This window comes from Asterias amurensis, chromosome 4 (assembly GCF_032118995.1).
Source record: "Asterias amurensis chromosome 4, ASM3211899v1".
Classification (NCBI taxonomy): domain Eukaryota; kingdom Metazoa; phylum Echinodermata; class Asteroidea; order Forcipulatida; family Asteriidae; genus Asterias; species Asterias amurensis.
Genome location: NC_092651.1, coordinates 19,147,017 through 19,164,314, shown reverse-complemented (window position 1 = coordinate 19,164,314; position 17,298 = coordinate 19,147,017). Strand labels below are relative to the sequence as shown.

Sequence of the window (17,298 nt, the reverse complement as noted above, 5' to 3'; positions counted from 1 at the left end):
GCTGAAGCTGGAGAGACATTTGGTTGATATTTGGTGCGGCACTGCCCTCTTTTTTCTTGGTTTATCTCTCACCCACGCTTCTATTGAAGCATGAGTCTGAGAGCTTGCCCATGAGAGGGGCTGTCCAGACTCGCATATTCTACCTCCATGCTTTTATTGACAAGCACACACAGCGCAGCAAACGAAAGGAAAACTGATTATGGCCATGCACCCCAAACAGCCGGAACAGGAAGTTTTATCTGTACAACACACTGCTGGGAGCGTCCGGAATAAACAATGAGTGTAGCTATACATCCTACGTTGACATTGAATTATAGTTAAATCGCCTGATGAACCAATATGCTACCATAATTGCCACCTTTGCTGTCCTGTCAAACCCTAGACTACTCCGTCGAAACAAAATCCCCCAACTTGGTATTGTCTTCAAAACGCATGTAAGTATGATGGGTTATTAACTGAATACATTGTTATGTTCCAGAGTGGTGCACCTTGTTCAATGATAAGCAGTATAGGCCTAAAGCTAAAACATGTAAAACAAAAACAAAATGTGACGTCATATTGAACATTATTTTGTTGATTTCAGGCTTCTGTTGATTGTGTTGGTTTTTCTTTTTTAAATAGAAGATCTATTTAAAGGTTGTAGCTGTGTTTTGATTCAAAATAAATATTGTGTTGGTTTACTAACAGTGTTATTTTTTAGATATTTGGTACGGTAGAATCATAGAATAATATAGTATTTTGGTTAGGCCATTTTTGGATCTTAATATTAATTTTGTGTTTTTGTTGCGTGTTTGAGATTGCCGTTACAATTTCGGTTGCTGAAACTGTAAAAGTTTTGTTTTTTTGTTGTAGAGGGGGTTTAATACAGTTCACTCCTATTTCATCATACCATACTGTGTAGCGGTGTTTTATTGTTTATATTTTTATTTACACTATTTAGCATTAGGTTGTCTTCGTGACTAACACTGATTCAGGGGCAATGTACGGTGGGTGAGAAACGCCATGCCAATCATGAAAGCTTGTTGTTGTTGCCGAGTGCGAGCTGGATGTATTTTCTCTGGGATCTTTTCAATGGTGAGTTATCAAGATATCTTTGAATACGCTTTCTAAAGGCACTGGTGGAAACCATTGGTAAATAATCAAAATATATGTTGGACATTTGAACTTATTTGGTAACGACCAAGGGAGAGCTGTTGATAGTAAATTCTCACACTCATAATATCAAAGACTTCAGGCCAAAGTCTATTAAGGAATCAAAGAACACACATTGTATAATGTTTTTCCTTTATCAAATTTTTCCCTTTTAACTTCGACGACCGCAAGTTAATCCAAATTTTCACTCAGATTTTTTGTTCTGTTGGGAGAATGTTGGAATATACGCCGAGTGAGAATGTCTTTCCGAACGTGACATTAAGCTTTCAAGTTACGAAAGAACCTTATCACTTCCCACTGCATGATTGTAAATAGAAGTTCCTCCACAGGTTTACACTTTAGTTGTCACAAAGCAGAAAGAAAACCAAAAGTGAAACTTCGATTTACGGTTGAATAACAATAAAAAGTGTACATGCCAACTTTCTTTGTTTAAATATCTCGCAAAGGATCGCGAGGACATGAAGGTACAGATTCCCTTTGTGGGCAATATTTTTGAATAAGTACTTTTTACAATTATTGGGCGCACTAAATCCCAGTTCTTTTATAGCCTATCAAAAACGTTTATATTCTTTTGATAGACTGTGAGGCTGTGGACACATGAGAAATGTTTGAGCCTTGAATTTTACCTGCAGTAAGACTGATCTAATTTTATCAGCAAGGATATTATAGAACGGTCTTTGGAATTTGATGATCTAGCCAGCCTTTTTACATAAGAAAATTGTGTCCGAACTCGTCCTTAGCGTCATATGCACGTTGAGGACCAACTTGCCCATGAAATAAGCTTAGTCATCAAAATAAATTGTTCGTCCCTGAAAAACAACGGATTGTTATTACCTAATGCTTCCTTTTCCCCTATAGGTGACGTCATTGTCATGGGCGGCATGGGGTGTCTATAACTTGTTCGACTCTGGACTTTTACAAACGGAATCAGGTGAGTCAGCTTCGGACAAGGATTGTGGTCGAAGGGGAAGCGGGCTTAAGCGGCGCTATGAAATTGGGCCAAGTATGCTTTGCGGCAACATGGCGCGTGCAAATGGCCTTTTATGTGTGTTTTTTTTTTTTTTTTTTTATTTAAAAAAAGTGTCCGGAGCGGACAGTATTGCACGGGGAACACAATTGCATCTGACACCAGTATGTAAATATTCTAGAGAACCGTATGCTTTACGTTCCTTCAACAACTTGGAGTAATTGGTTTTTTTTCCCTCAAAACCTTCTATCATGGTAAATGCATACCCAAATTAACCCTGAACAGTGTAATAATCATTTATACCTTTTTGTACACTTATTAAACTACAGTGTCAGACGTTCCACCATTTTATTACGGATATGCAGTCGGTGTCGGGTTGTGGCTATTTCTCTGTATCACATCCTTCTTCATGGTGGCGGGAGTTTGTTGTGTGAGTATTATTTCAAAACTGTCCATCACAACGTCAAACTTTGGCCATTTGCCATAGAGTGCGCCACCAACGGTGTTCCCTCGAGATGACATAATAATTCACGCGGTGTGTCGTGGGAACAAGCCTGCCGTCGATTTCACCAAACTCTTCCCCACAATAGGATTGATCTTAGGACTTGAACGAGTCACTGCAGCCTGGTACTGTAACATGCAAACCCTAAGGACTAGTTACTCGTCCTAACTCGTGATAGGATTAATCCTAGCGTTTTGTGAAATCGGCTGCTGAACATCTGACGCCACACGTCGAGGCTCGTGATCTACCAGGGATCTTCATTTTAACCCACGTCCATAGTCACCCTTAACCTTGCTCCTGTATATTCACATTTAAATGCGACGTACATGTGTATACAAAGCCAATAGCCAAAGGTTATGTCTGCCTCCTTGGTGGCCCAATTTTCACGATATGCCTTACCGGGGAATTTTGCGCTTACGGTCCATACAACAGTTGTTTTTTTCTCTGCTGGTATAGTAAGGTTGCTCCTGGACTTGATTCAAGTCCCGTTCTCGTGCGAGAGGTCCCTAAGCATACCACGCCAACTATAAAACAAGCCGTCTGGAACTGTGCCCGTTCTTATTTATAACTTTATATAATTATGGTTCCACCGTCAAAATGTAGATGTTGTTGTTGGCGGCGCGGCACAGGCTGGGGATGCCCGGTGCGCAAATTTCGTCTTACGTTAGGCGATGGGACATACATTTTGTGTGTAAAATAATAGGACTCTCCCACGGGATTGGGACTTGAGTTAAAGACAGTATACACTATTGGTAATTGTCAAAGACCAGTCTTCTCACTTGGTACGTATCTCAACATATGCATGAAATAACAAACCTGTGAAAATTTGAGCTCAGTTGGTCGTCGAAGTTGCGAGATAATAATGAAAGAAAAAACACCCGTTGTCACACGAAGTTGTGTGCGTTTAGATGCTTGATTTCGAGACCTCAAGTTTATTTCTAAACTTGAGGTCACGAAATCAAATTCGTGGAAAATTACTTCTTTCTCGAAAACTACGTCACTTCAGAGGGAGCCGTTTCTCACAATATTTTATACTATCAACCTCTCCCCATTACTTGTTACCAATTTAGGTTTTATGCTGATAATTATTTGGAGTAATTACCAATAGTGTCCACTGCCTTTAAGTCTAAGTGCACCATGAAGACGGGCTCTGCTTGCTTGCCCGGCAATGTCGACTGGGGACTGGGCATCAGCTGTGCACAGTTTCCCCTAAAGCAGCAGCCGGTGTGACAGTAAATCCTGTGCATCCCCCCCCCCCCCCCCCTCCCCCCGGATGATTCTGTCCCCCGTTTATGGTGAACTGTGTACAAACTTCTTCTGTTAGCGCCCTCTTTTGAATCATTCTCCTCCAGCCAATGTTAAGTTTCCTTGGGGGGGCAGCATCTCCAGTCCAGTGGACAAAATCCACTGGGACACCGGCAACCCCTCCCCTTCTTAGAGAAACTAGTCTCCTGGTGTCACCTATAGCTTTCAATGCACTCTTTCATTGGTGTTGTTTTAAACTCCCTACAGGATCGTCGTGGTCTTCTCATACCATACATAGTGGCTGATGTTCTTGTTATCCTGGTTCAGTGCGTCTTGTGTGCCTTCTATCTGTATATAATGATTCAGGTGAGATAGACAAACTGGAACAAATTTAGGACCTTTTCGAAACCACGATTTGTGGCTTCAGGCTCCTTGAACTATTTTTGAAAGCGATTGTTTTTGGTATCCAACAAGGGAGGAGTACTGGACCTGTGTGGGAAGCCGAAGCTAAAGCCTTGCTTTAGAAAGCGCCAATGGTGCAATCAATTTTAAAAGCTTGTATCATCATGGATTCCTGAATGACGCCATCATCAATTTCCGCGAGGGTCATTTTAATCATCGGAGTTCAAACTGGAAATCGTGCACAAGAACGTTTTACACCGCGCGTAACTCACAGCGAATAATTGGACTTTATTACACTTTTCTTTCAGAACCAGTGATTCCATTGGGTCATTAATTCATTGGATAAACGTGCAATGACGTAAGCTTTCCATATCTGTTTCCATATCTGATTGGTCCGAGGTGTCGTTTGGCAGCTGCACTTTACGGTTGTATGCATTGAATCTAAGTGAAAGGTGCAGATGGGTGGGGATTGACCTAGGCCACTCTTTGGCGTTATTCACGAGCATGGAAAGACGCAGCTGATCAGGCTAGACTTTATTGGACTTAGTGAGGGCGCTGTTTGGGTTTAGTGACGTCATATGCAATGGGTATATTTAGCTATTACTTTTTTGTGATCGTTTCTCTTGTGATTTATATATATCTCTATTGCGTTTATCTCTTAAGGTTTTCGAAGATGGTTACCTGTACAACTTGGTGAATCTCATTGCTTTGTCTATGGCAGCTGTTTTCGTTGTTTTATACGTAAGTTAAAAAATTGCCACAAGACCTTGCGTTCATTATTTTAATTGATAACACACCTCTTGCTTTGTCTGTATTCTGGTAGGCTGAAACACGGTCACGTGGGATGAACTAATATAGGCTAGTGATCGCGCGCGCGTGTTTTGCGGGAATAGTACCAGAGCGGGCACTAGACTTTGCAAATAGTGCCCGCGGTAACAGCGCCCTCTCTTGACTTGAACCGTGAACAAACTACAAAATTCCCTTTTCTGTTCATATTTGACATTTTAAGACCGACCTGTGTTATAAAACACATATTGACTGGCATAATTCGGTAACTAGTGTACGTCTATTCCCCTCGGGCCTGTGAGTGACCAGAAGAGGGGCCTATTTCCCTCGGCCTTCGGCCTCGGGAAATAGGTCGCTCTTCTGGTCACTCAAAGTCCCTCGTGGGAATAGACGTATACTAGTAACCTCGTTGCCAGTCAAGATGTGTATAATAATCACTTTTTTTTTTTGAAGTTTTGAAACGGGCGTAAAGGACAATATTTGCTATATTTTGAAGGATTTTTAGCAAATGAATGTACACGCTTGATTGTATAGGTGACCGGCAAAACATGATTTCATGTCCTCACAAGAGGAGGCTATACATAGTATCACAACCAAAGCCGTACCATGATGAGAGTTTCGACAGTTTTTGATTAGAAGCCGTTTCCATTTTCATAATCAAACGCATGGGTGACCTCAGGGTTCAAAATTGGTGCTGTATTTGGACCGAAAATGGTGTAGGCATAAAGCAACCGCGTGATGACCAAAGAAAACTGGTCCTTATATGTCGAAGCTCTCTAAATACACACAGATCTGAACAAGACACTCTCATATCAAATATTTTGTTTGGATGGTTGTTGAGTCATAAAATCTATATAAACTGAAGTGTTTGAGCAGACCCGAGTTGAGATGGAATAAACTTAAAGACACTGGACACTATTGGTAATTGTCAAAGACCAGTCTTCTCATTTGGTGTATCTCAACATACACATAAAATAACAAACCTGCGAAAATTTTAGCTCGATTGGTCGTCTTGAAGTTGCGAGATAAACTATGAAAGAAAAAACACCCTTGTCACACGAAGTTGTGTGCTTTCAGGTGCTTGATTTCGAGACCTCAAAATTCTAAACTTGAGGTCTCGAAATCAAATTCGTGGAAAATTACTTCTTTCTCGAAAACTACGTCACTTTAGAGGGAGCCATTTCTCACAATGTTTTATACTGTCAACCTCTCCCCATTACTCGTTACCAAGTGAGATTTTATGCTCGTAACCTTAAACGCGTACTAAGTAAACATTAAACCGTGCACATGTACATTGTGCTCATTTATAAACATGTATTCCGGTACCAGTCTGTTCTGCATTCAAACAGATTGACACGACAATAGGAACATAATAATTTTAACTGGAAAAAAGTTTTTGCGTTGTACACTTTATTTATGATACAACACGTCATATAAAAAGCTCAAAAAGTCGAGCATATTCAAAATGTTTTTACAAATAACTAGTGCGCTGACAATTATTGTCAAGAGTGGAGCCATTGAGTTTCCTTGCATTTCTTGTGTAGGGAGGTTACATCTTTTGCAGACGTGGTTTTAAAAGTCTATGCTTATCAAAACAGCCCCATTTATTACATTCATCCTGCTAGGCTACTTTATAATAATAATAATAATAATAATAAACATTTATATAGCGCCAAATCCATTAAAAATGCTCCCAGGCGCTTTACAAGTAAAAAGATGAATTATAATCAATCAAACACTTTATGTCATTTTTGCTTTACTCAAATAGTAAACATGTACTTGTCGATATTTTTCATGGAAATAAATGTGTATGTGAATTTGAATTTAAAACTAAAATGATGACTTAATAGTTTTTTGTGACTCATTCATCTGCAGTCATTGAGTCTACTATGTGTGATTTCAAGATATCAGGAACTCCGCTACGGAGAAGATGCAAGGGTTATCAGACAGGTAAGTATAGTTAGACTGAACACCTAAAGTCACACTTCGAGGCCCTTTCACCTACATTCATGCACTGCAAATCCCGTTGGTCAAAAATTTCCCAACTTTTTTGCCCAACGTTGGTTCAAATATCAACTGACTACATAATTGGGCATAACTTAACCAACAGTGGTTGGGCAATAACGTTTATCCAATAGTTGGGCAAACAGTTTAACAAAAAAAAGTTGGTCAAATCATTTTACCCAACAGTTGGGCAATAACTTTTGACCAATAGTTGGGCAAGTTTGTTTACCATTATGTTGGTTAAGATGTTGCCCAATAATGTAGTCAGTTGATATTTGAACCAACGTTGGACAACCGTGTTGGACAAAGGTTGCTACCCAACAAAAGTAGCAATGATCGATTATTTGTTGGTTACTCCTTTATTCAATTGTTGGTTAGGCCAAAAAAAAAAAACGTTGATCGTCCGGATTTTTCCAAAAAGAGGAAGATGAGGGCCCTTTTTTTTTAACGTAAAATATGATAAAAATAATAATAATACCATTTATATAGCGCCTTTTCCTAAGGTTACAAAGCGCTCAGAGAATGACAGGAAAAAACAAAAAAGGGAATGCAAACAAAACCAAGAGGAAAACCACGACTAGGCAAAGCTAGCAGCATTTAGCCAAGAAAGTCCCGCGCAAAGCCGGTCTCTCTTTGACTAAAACCGCAGGCCAAGCATGCGAGATTTACTGATTGAAAATGAATGTTTTCAGAGACCTTTTGACAAGGTAACAGAGCTAGAACTTTTGGTTGAGTTTGGAAGGGAATTCCACATCCTAGGGCCTGCAACTGAAAATGCTCTGTCTCCTGATTTTCTGGTGGTTCGAGGAATATACAAGTTGCCCTGTGAACGTAAGTTGCTCTTTGTAGCCCTGGTTTCTAATGAGTTGGAAATGTATGTGGGAAAAGTACCAGACATACACTTAAACATGTTTAAGGCCAATTTGAACATTATTCGTTTTTCTACTGGGAGCCAGTGCAGCTGTTTGATCAGTGGTGAAGTGGGGACATGGTTTGGGTAGGAGAAGATGATACGGGATGCTCTGTTTTGTATCTTTTGTAACTTGCTTAAATCAGATTGCTTGAGACCACATAACAAAGAGTTGCAGTAGTCCAATCTGGAGAGTACAAGTGCCCTAACAGCGGCGTGACAGGCTTCAGCGTCAATGTACTTTCGGATTCTACCAATATTTCGGAGGTGGTAGTTAGCTGATTTGCAGACTGATGTGACATGATCACTCATCGACATAGTATTGTCGAAGACAACACCAAGATTCCGGATGGAAGTTGATGGGTGGAGTGTGCTGTTGTTTATAGGGAGAGTCAGATGGGCAAGATGTTTGTAGTTACAGCTTGAAGAGGCAATGAAAAATTCAGTTTTCTCTTCGTTTAGCTGAAGCTTGTTGCTTGACATCCAGTGTTGAACGTCACTGATGCACTTCGAGAGCTTGAACAACCCGCATTCTGCATCATTGGGGATTTGGGGGTCAAATTCTACGTAGATTTGGATGTCATCTGCATACATGTGAAACTTGACCTCATGCTGACGAAGAAGATCACCGATTGGGGACAGGTACATGGTGAAAGCCTGAGGACCTATAACAGATCCTTGTGGGACACCGAAACGAAGAACAGTTTCATCGGAGGTGACACCGTCAGGTAGGATAACCCGACTCTTACGATTGTTGAAGTATGACGTGAACCAGTCGAGCGCTGTGTCGGTTATACCAAATCTGTCATGGAAGCGTTGCAGGAGGGTTTGGTGGTCTAGGGTATCGAAGGCGGCGGAGAGGTCCAGCATGACCATGAAAATGGCATTGTTTTTGTCGATTGCTCTAAGGATGTCATTTTGTACATGAAGCAGAGCAGTCTCGGTGCTGTGATTGGGCCTGTATGCTGACTGTAGAGGCTCTGCTAGCTGATGTTGAACAATATGTCGGGATAGTTGTTCGCAGGCGATCTTTTCCATAAGTTTGGCTAGGTACTGGAGATTAGAAATGGGGCGATAATTTTTGAGTACTTCTTTATTAAGAGATTGTTTTTTCAGGCTAGGAGTGATGACGGCCTTTTTGAATAGCTCTTGGAAAACACCTGATGTCAGTGAGGTATTTACAATCTCCGTTAGCTTCGGTAAGAATGTAGCCGTATGCTTTTTGAATACCCAAGTTGGAACTATGTCGAGCTGGCACGATTTTGTCGCCGAGTTTTTGATCACTTTATGAAGGTAATCTTTGGTGATCGGCATGAAATGCGCGAACTGAGCACTTGGGGGGCATGTATGGAGATCAGCCGATGAAGTTGAATCAAGTTGAACGTCATCCATATGAGCTCGGATATTTTTAATTCTGTCAGTGACAAATTTACTGAAAGCTTGAGCAAGAACTGTGGGCGAGTCCTGGATTGATGGGGTTAACCGGGGTTTACCAGTGAGGTTATTGACGATGCGGAAGACTTCATTTGGACTGGATCCTATCAACGACTCTCTATAGAAGACAGATTTAGCTTTGACAAGCACTTCTGCAAGTTTGCGTTTGGATTGTTCGTAGTTCGTGCGGTCACTGGGTAGTCTGGACTTTCGCCACTTGCGTTCCGCTTGACGACGTCCGCGTCTAGCGTCATCAACATCGTTGTTGTACCATCTTGGTTTAGCGCGTTTGGGCTTTGGTTTAGAAGTCAACAACGGTGCATGGATGTCTAGAGCACAGTTTACTGCAGAGTTAAATTCCACGACTGCCGTGTCAACGTCGCCTTCACAGGTGACATCGTGGAGACGTTCTGTTAGTTCACGAGCAAAAGCATCATGGTCAATCTTACGAAAATTACGGAACTTTGATGCCATGAGCACGGGTTGAGGTTTAATGAAGTGAAGTTTGCAGTTGACAACACCGTGGTCAGAGATGTCATTCATGTCAACTGTGCAGTCACTGACCAGTTCATCATTATCAGATTTTACGATAATGCCGTCTAAAGTGTGTCCAAGTTTGTGGGTAGGGCCAGTAACAAGTTGTTTGAATCCATAGGCTGTTAGTGTAGTGTGGACGTGAGATGTATCAGGTTTGTGAGGACAATCAAAGTGAATATTAAAATCACCAAGGCAGATTAGTTTTCCAGGTAGCTCATCAATGTATTCGATGAACCGATCGAAGTCACTGAGAAATGTAGATGTCTTAAGTTTGTTTCTTGCAGACGGAGGAGGTCTGTAGATTACTGCTAAGTGGAGGTGATGCGTGGTATCAGATATAAGAGCATGCTCAAATGTACTAGTTTCAAAATTGTCACATGGAACATGTATTAAGTGAAGCTCGTCACGAAAGATGACAGCAATACCTCCATGCTTGTCCCCGGGGCGCGGAATGTTAATGCACATGAACCCAGGTGGGGTTATCTCGTTAATGATTACTTGATCATTAAAGCCAAGCCAAGTTTCTGTTAAAAACATTATATCAATGTTCTGGGATATAATGTAGTCGCAGATGATCAGGGATTTGTTGCAGGCAGAGTGGACGTTCCAGTGAGCTACATTAAGATAGCTTGATTCATTGTCTTGCGAGGGTTGTGACATAGATGGTTGCAGACCATTTCGGACATTTGGAATAGTGCTCTTAATTTTACGGTGGCGGATATGAGAACCAGCCCGCCGACTTCGTAGATGAAGCAGTCCCAGGTCCTTAAGATTTTGGAATACATGGGTTGGCAATGTACACAAGTTGTTGCTAGGTTTTAGAACAAGAAGTTCAGATCTAGTGTACAGGAGAGATGGCATTGAGTTTGTTTGTTCAAGCTGTACACTTTCATTCATAGTGACGTAATAAGCAGAGTCAAGCATTGTTGTGTCCATGGTGATAACAATGCCCAACGGAGTATAGGCAGACAAAGCGTATACAAGACTTACTGTTAGCAAGGTGACTGGAAACATCCTGCAAAACATCCAGAATATTTCAGCAAAACAAGGTCTGATTTTTCCTTTACAGGTCCTAGCTGATGCACTACACCATATTCGAAGCTATGTCAAGAATTGGGTGGTAAAATCCAAGCATAACAAGAATATTTCATTGAGATTTCCGGAGCAAATTCTCATAAGCGGCAGCAGCAAAAACAGCGCCATATTGCAACAAAAACTTCAGTTCGGAAAGGGCATTTAATTTGCGGTACTCAATCCACACTGGATTCATCTGATATGTGCAGTATATAATGTTTTCAGCCAGTCATTCCTCTTCACTTCTGCTTCAACTTCTGCTTTGTTGAATCTGCTGGAAGCTGGGCAACTGTTGGGTAAAATGATTTGACCAACTTGTTTTGCAGTGCAGGCGGCCAGCATTATCATAATGTGCTATGCCCATTTTGTGTGTGCGCATGGTCGGCCTGCCAGTGGTCGACCCAATGTTTACATGAAATGGCTGTTACAATGTAGATGACAAAATTCTAGGTCACCGAAAGCGTCAAATGCTCGAACTGACTAATAACTATAGCAAAATAAACTAAGGTTAAATAATATCATCGCCACAAATATTTGACAAGCAATCTTTGAAAGGAAAATTAAATTTGATCTATCGAAACCCTTAAAACTAATTGTGTTCATCCTTTTATAAAAAATAAAATAAAAAGTCATCCATACAATTCCTGGTAGCCGTTAACGAGACGCACTTATCACTCCTACGGGGATTCCAATCTCCTGCCCTTTGTGTTGAACATGGAGGTTTGAGTTAATTTATACCTTGCTCAGGGCAGCCTGCTTCCGAGTAAAAGTTATTGAGTTTTGGCCCCGAGCCGCATGACTTGTCCTTGTTTTCCCCGTGTTACAATAATAACAATAATAATAACAATACCTTTGAACGGGTTGTATGTAGTCTTGAAATCAAATCGGTAACTGTTGTGCGGTAAAATGCCCTTGGTGTGATAATAAATGCATTTTGAAATAATCTTATTCTGACTATATACTGCGTTGCAAAAATTATTTTATTTCTTGACTTAATACTGCATTATGTCTTGTAATGGATTATTCCTCAAATCCAAAAGGCCCAAGTTATACAGCTCACAATTTAAAGGTAAATAAATTTATCATGTCAGAAGTAACCTGGTAAGAGTCAGCAATCAACAGTGTTCATTGCCCTTTTTTTCTCTTTTTTTTTTTTTGCTTTTTTAAAATAACAATTTCCGAATTATATTGGGTCTATATAATTTTGTCGATATAACTGAGCCCGATCAAAAAGTCCGGAACACAACGGATTTAATCTAACCCTTGCCTTTCGATCGTTAACGACAACGGACTGTTCAGCCATTTCCCCAACACGGGAGTAAACATCAAACTATTCACGGTGAGCTCCGTCCTGCTTTACTTCTGAAAACTAAGCTGTGTCCCTACACATTAATCAGTGTATTCTATGGGTAAACCTTTAAATATTGGTTGTTTTTGCATCTAACCTATAACGTTTCAGAGAAGCACTCCATTCCCCAATCTCGAAGAGTATTTTTGACAGCCAGCCGCCATGATAATGCTTGTGTGTGTGTGTGTGTAGGCCTACCACTACTATACATACAGTACGAACGTTGTACATGTACATAATACTAAATCATTACAGTTTTGTTACAATATTGCGCACCGGTAACTTTGCCCAACAACCAGAAAGCTTTGTGCACAACACCATTGGTTACTGTGGTAATTTTGACCAACTTTCGGGCAAATCTTGCTCAACTACAATAATATATACATTGGACCAACCAGTTAACCAATAATTTGGTCAACTTTGCCCAAGCGTGTTGGGCAACGGTTTTGTTTAACCAACGTCCATTATTTGTGACCAACAAATTAGTAATGCATTTACCCAACACATTTTTTTGACCAACAAATTTGCAGTGTGTCACTTACCTCTACAGCGGTTCGGAACTTTTCGTGTGCTCTCGGAACATTCCGGCACGGTTCGCGACGATCCCCCACGCAGCAGGTTTGGGGAGTTGTTACATAAGAGTGGACTAACCACTAGGACCTGGTTGTTAATGATTTCATGTTTAAAAGATGCAAGCACTGCTTCAGACCTCTTTATTCAAGTTCATTTGTAGCAGCAGGTTTGGGGAGTTGTTACATAAGAGTGGACTAACCACTAGGACCTGGTTGTTAATGATTTCATGTCTAAAAGATGCAAGTACTGCTTCAGACCTCTTTATTCAATTACATTTGTAGCAGCAGGTTTGGGGAGTTGTTACATAAGAGTGGACTAACCACTAGGACCTGGTTGTTAATGATTTCATGTTTAAAAGATGCAAGCACTGCTTCAGACCTCTTAATATTCAAGTACATTTGTAGCAGCAGGTTTGGGGAGTTGTTACATAAGAGTGGACTAACCACTAGGACCTGATTGTTAGTATTTTCATGTCTAAAAGATCAGTACTGCTTCAGACCTCTATTAAAGTACATTTGTAGCAGCAGGTTTGGGGAGTTGTTACATGAGAGTGGACTAACCACTGGGACCTGGTTGTTTATATTTTCATGTTTAAAAGATGCAAGCACTGCTTCAGACCTCTTTATTCAAGTACATTTGCAGCAGCAGGTTTTGGGGAGTTGTTACATAAGAGTGGACTAACCACTAGGACCTGGTTGTTAATGTTTTCATGTCTAAAAGATGCAAGCATATGCAAAATGACGTCATAAGGTCATTCTCGCTCGGGTATTCTCCGATGGGCCGAACCGCTGTGGAGTTTAGTATTTAGTGCCTTCCTATGATATAATACACACGTGGACACAGCATGCAGACGACCGAAAGTGAGCTTTCAGTATCTGTGTTTTGATTGGTTCAAGGTGATGTTTGTCAGCTGCACAAACATAATACATACAAACATAATGTATCCAATGAAATCATTAGTTCTAAATAGCAAGTACCTGCCTAAAGACAGGGGCTTAGTCTAGTAATCTCTTCTCAAGTATTGTGGACAGTATTCGTGTTGCGATTTCGGCAACTTAAACAAAAATGAACGTCCCAAATCAAGACTAGTGAGGATAATCAATCATACGCTCTTAAAAATCCCGGGGTAAGAATTTGACCCATTTCTGGATTTTGGGGGGAATTTTGATTCAGATTATGCGTTAGTTTGACCCATTTGTGATCATTGTGACTCAGAATCTGGACCATAGTGACCCAGATCACAACAAAATAAAAACGAATAGCCACTTCAATTAATTTTATGTTCAAAACGCTTGATTGAGATTTACAATGCTCACTGTGCTTGGCATTAAAACTGCTAAATCCACCAGACTAAAAGCCATCATTTGAAGCCTAAAAGATCTCTCATGACTTATCCGCTCCAATGATTAATTTCTACAAATTGATTGGCTAATTGCCATAATATTTAGTCAAAATAGTGAGATGTCCTACTACTATAAAAACACCCAACTGGATGACGTGTTTTACCTCAGTACCTTCGTCAATAGTACCTTAAAAACACGATTTGACCTTTTAAAATTGCAGCACCTGCAATACCAAAGCCATTGTTTGCAGCTAAGATACCTCTCATGACTTATCCTCTCCATTGCCTAGTTTCTACAAATTAATTGGCTAATTGCCACAGTATATAGTCGAAGATATGTGTCTCTTCGTGAAACCTCAAAAGTTAGATGTGCTCAGAACACACAACTGGGTGACGTGTTTTTACCTCAAGAGAAGGGCGCGCATGTCACGTCACTCTTCGTGAAACCTGAAAAACGATTTGACCTTTTAAAACTGCAAAATCTGCCATACTAAAGCCATTATTTGCAGCTTAAAGATGACTCATTCTCTCCATGGACTAATTTCTACAAATTGATTGGCTAATTGCCATATTATAGTATTTAGTCGAAAATAAACGTCTCTTTGTGAAACCTACAAAAGTAGTGTTTTTGACGTAGGAAAGGGGCGCTCATGACACGTGATCGCACGCACTCTTCGTGAAACTCGAACAACGATTTGACATTTTTAAAGGCTCTATAGAGACTATTGGTAATTACTCAAAATAATTGTCAGCAGAAAAACTTACTTGGTAACAGCAATGGGGAGCTGTTGGTAGTATAAAACATTATGAGGACCGGCTCCCTCTGAGCAACATAGTTTTTGAGAAAGAAGTATTTATTTCACTAAAATGTTTAAATCGAATTCGACCTCAGCTGAGGTCTCGAATTCAAGCATCTCAAAGCACACAACAGTGTGCGACAAAGGTGTTTTTTATTCCATCATTCTCTCGCAACTTCGACGGCTATTGAGCTCAAACTAGATTTTCACAGGTTTGTTAGTTTTGCATGTTGAGATTCACCAAGTGAGAAGACTGGTCTTTCACAATACTACCAAAGGTATACAGTGCCTTTAAGCCTATGTTACAATCTTCTGTATGCATTTGGGGGGACCTGTGGCTCTTTCACAATACATTCGTGAAAACGCAAAAATACATTTCTTGAGATAAAGGCCCCTTTAATACTTTAGTAATCATAAATTTGTCATTTATGACGTGGTTCTCGTGGAAACGGTGACGTTTGTTTGTCTATACCAAAGAGTCTGGGAATATAAAGGGGTTTCCCCTCTGATTCGCAATCTTCTAAAAAGCACTGCAATCGAATCCTACGGAGGTTCTTTGTCAATGTAATTGACCCCCACGATAGGCAGCACAGGTCATAAAATCACACCGAGTTTCCCCCGCCCACACACGGGGAATGGACGAATGCACAGTGACGACTTTGGTGCCCGCCATTCATATCCTGTTGTGTTCACAAGGTTAAATATTGTGAAATTATGACGATTGTGAAATGGCTTTCCAGATCAAGGGAGCCAAATATTGTATTGATAAAATTAAAAAAATAAAAGATGACTTCCATTTTTATTCTTTTGGTACGTTATTTAGGAAAGTTTCATTCCGGTACAATCTGCAGCATTTGGTATGACTTCGAGAAACGAGTCCAGACGTTACTAACATCCGATTGGTGTAAAATGGATTGCATCAAGGCTATAGCGATGACCTGGGCTCAATTCCATGAGCGCGTGTAAGCACAAAAACAAGACAACTCTCGCTTAGTAAAACAAAATAGGTTACCAGCCAAAATACCGTACATTTACCATGGCTGTGACTGGTGTACCCGGCTCATTTCTTGCTTAGCAAAGAATTTTGTAAAACAAAATGTTCTGCTAAACAGCTTAATGAAATTGGGCCCTGTTCAGTTAAGCAATACTTTGTGTGCTTAGCAAGTTTGTGTGCTTATAGGCTTTATGAAATCGGGCCATGTGGCTAATGTTAGTTTCTGTTTCGTCCATACAATTATATTGTTTATCCATGTATAAATAATAATTGCTTTGCGTAATATAAGTACGACGTTAAACAGTCGTGGCTGAAAGTTCCATGTGTCTTAGGGTGTCGCCTTACCCTGCGGCTGTTTTATGTATGAGTGTTCTCAAAACGGGGACAACTCTCAATAACTTGAATTGTGAATATTGTATCTTTCTCAACGATTTACACACTTTTCCTGACAGAACAGTATGTCATAAAAAACTCACTGACAACAAACTACACACTACTGAATCTTGAAAACGGCACAGACATTTTAAAGGGTCTGTCTTCATTTGGCTTGGGACCACTCGAATGTTTCAATTCTATGTTTTTAGATATACAATAAAGCTAACCCATGACATGTTACTACAGTGAGTGATTTACTATTTGTAAAACCATGTAAGATAATTAATTTAGTTACCTTAATTTGCTTAAAATTAAACATTCAATATAGGTGCATCGTGGATGAATGTATACAAAGTTAAAGGCAGTGGTAATTACTCAAAATAATTATTGGCATTAAACCTTACTTGGTGACGAGTAATGGGGAGAGGTTGATGGTATAAAACATTGTGAGAAACAGCTCCCTCTGAAGTGCCATAGTTTTAGAGAAAGACGTAAACTTCCACGAATTTGATTTCGAGACCTCAGATTTAGAACTTGGGGTCTCGAAATCAACCATCTAAACGCACACAACTTCGTGTGACAAGGGTGTTTTTTCTTTCATTATTATCTCGCAAGTTCGATGACCGATTGAGCTCAAATTTTCACAGGTTTGTTATTTTATGCTTATGTTGAGATACACCAACTGTGAAGGCTAGTCTTTGACAATTACTAATCGTGTCCACTGCCTTTAATGGTTCATTTCTTTTGGATGTATTTCTTTGTGGAATTGTATACCGGTTGTTAGAATAAAGTCTTTGTTGACTGTTTGTGTTCCACATTTAGAATTTTAATAAAATTTATCGCTCTTCACGGCAAA

At 40.1% G+C, this 17,298-nt stretch overlaps 1 protein-coding gene across 1 annotated transcript; it reads left to right on the top strand.

Annotated features, from left to right (window-relative positions):
• The first annotated feature begins 279 nt into the window (after positions 1-279).
• LOC139935707 (uncharacterized) lies at positions 280-17,281 on the top strand. Its single transcript, XM_071930244.1, has 8 exons — positions 280-434; positions 941-1,074; positions 2,011-2,083; positions 2,449-2,549; positions 4,134-4,232; positions 4,932-5,009; positions 6,930-7,004; positions 15,897-17,281. Exons 2-8 carry the CDS (start codon positions 1,003-1,005, stop codon positions 15,963-15,965), a joined length of 567 nt encoding a protein of 188 aa, XP_071786345.1. The 5' UTR covers positions 280-434; positions 941-1,002; the 3' UTR covers positions 15,966-17,281.
• Positions 17,282-17,298: the final 17 nt, after the last annotated feature.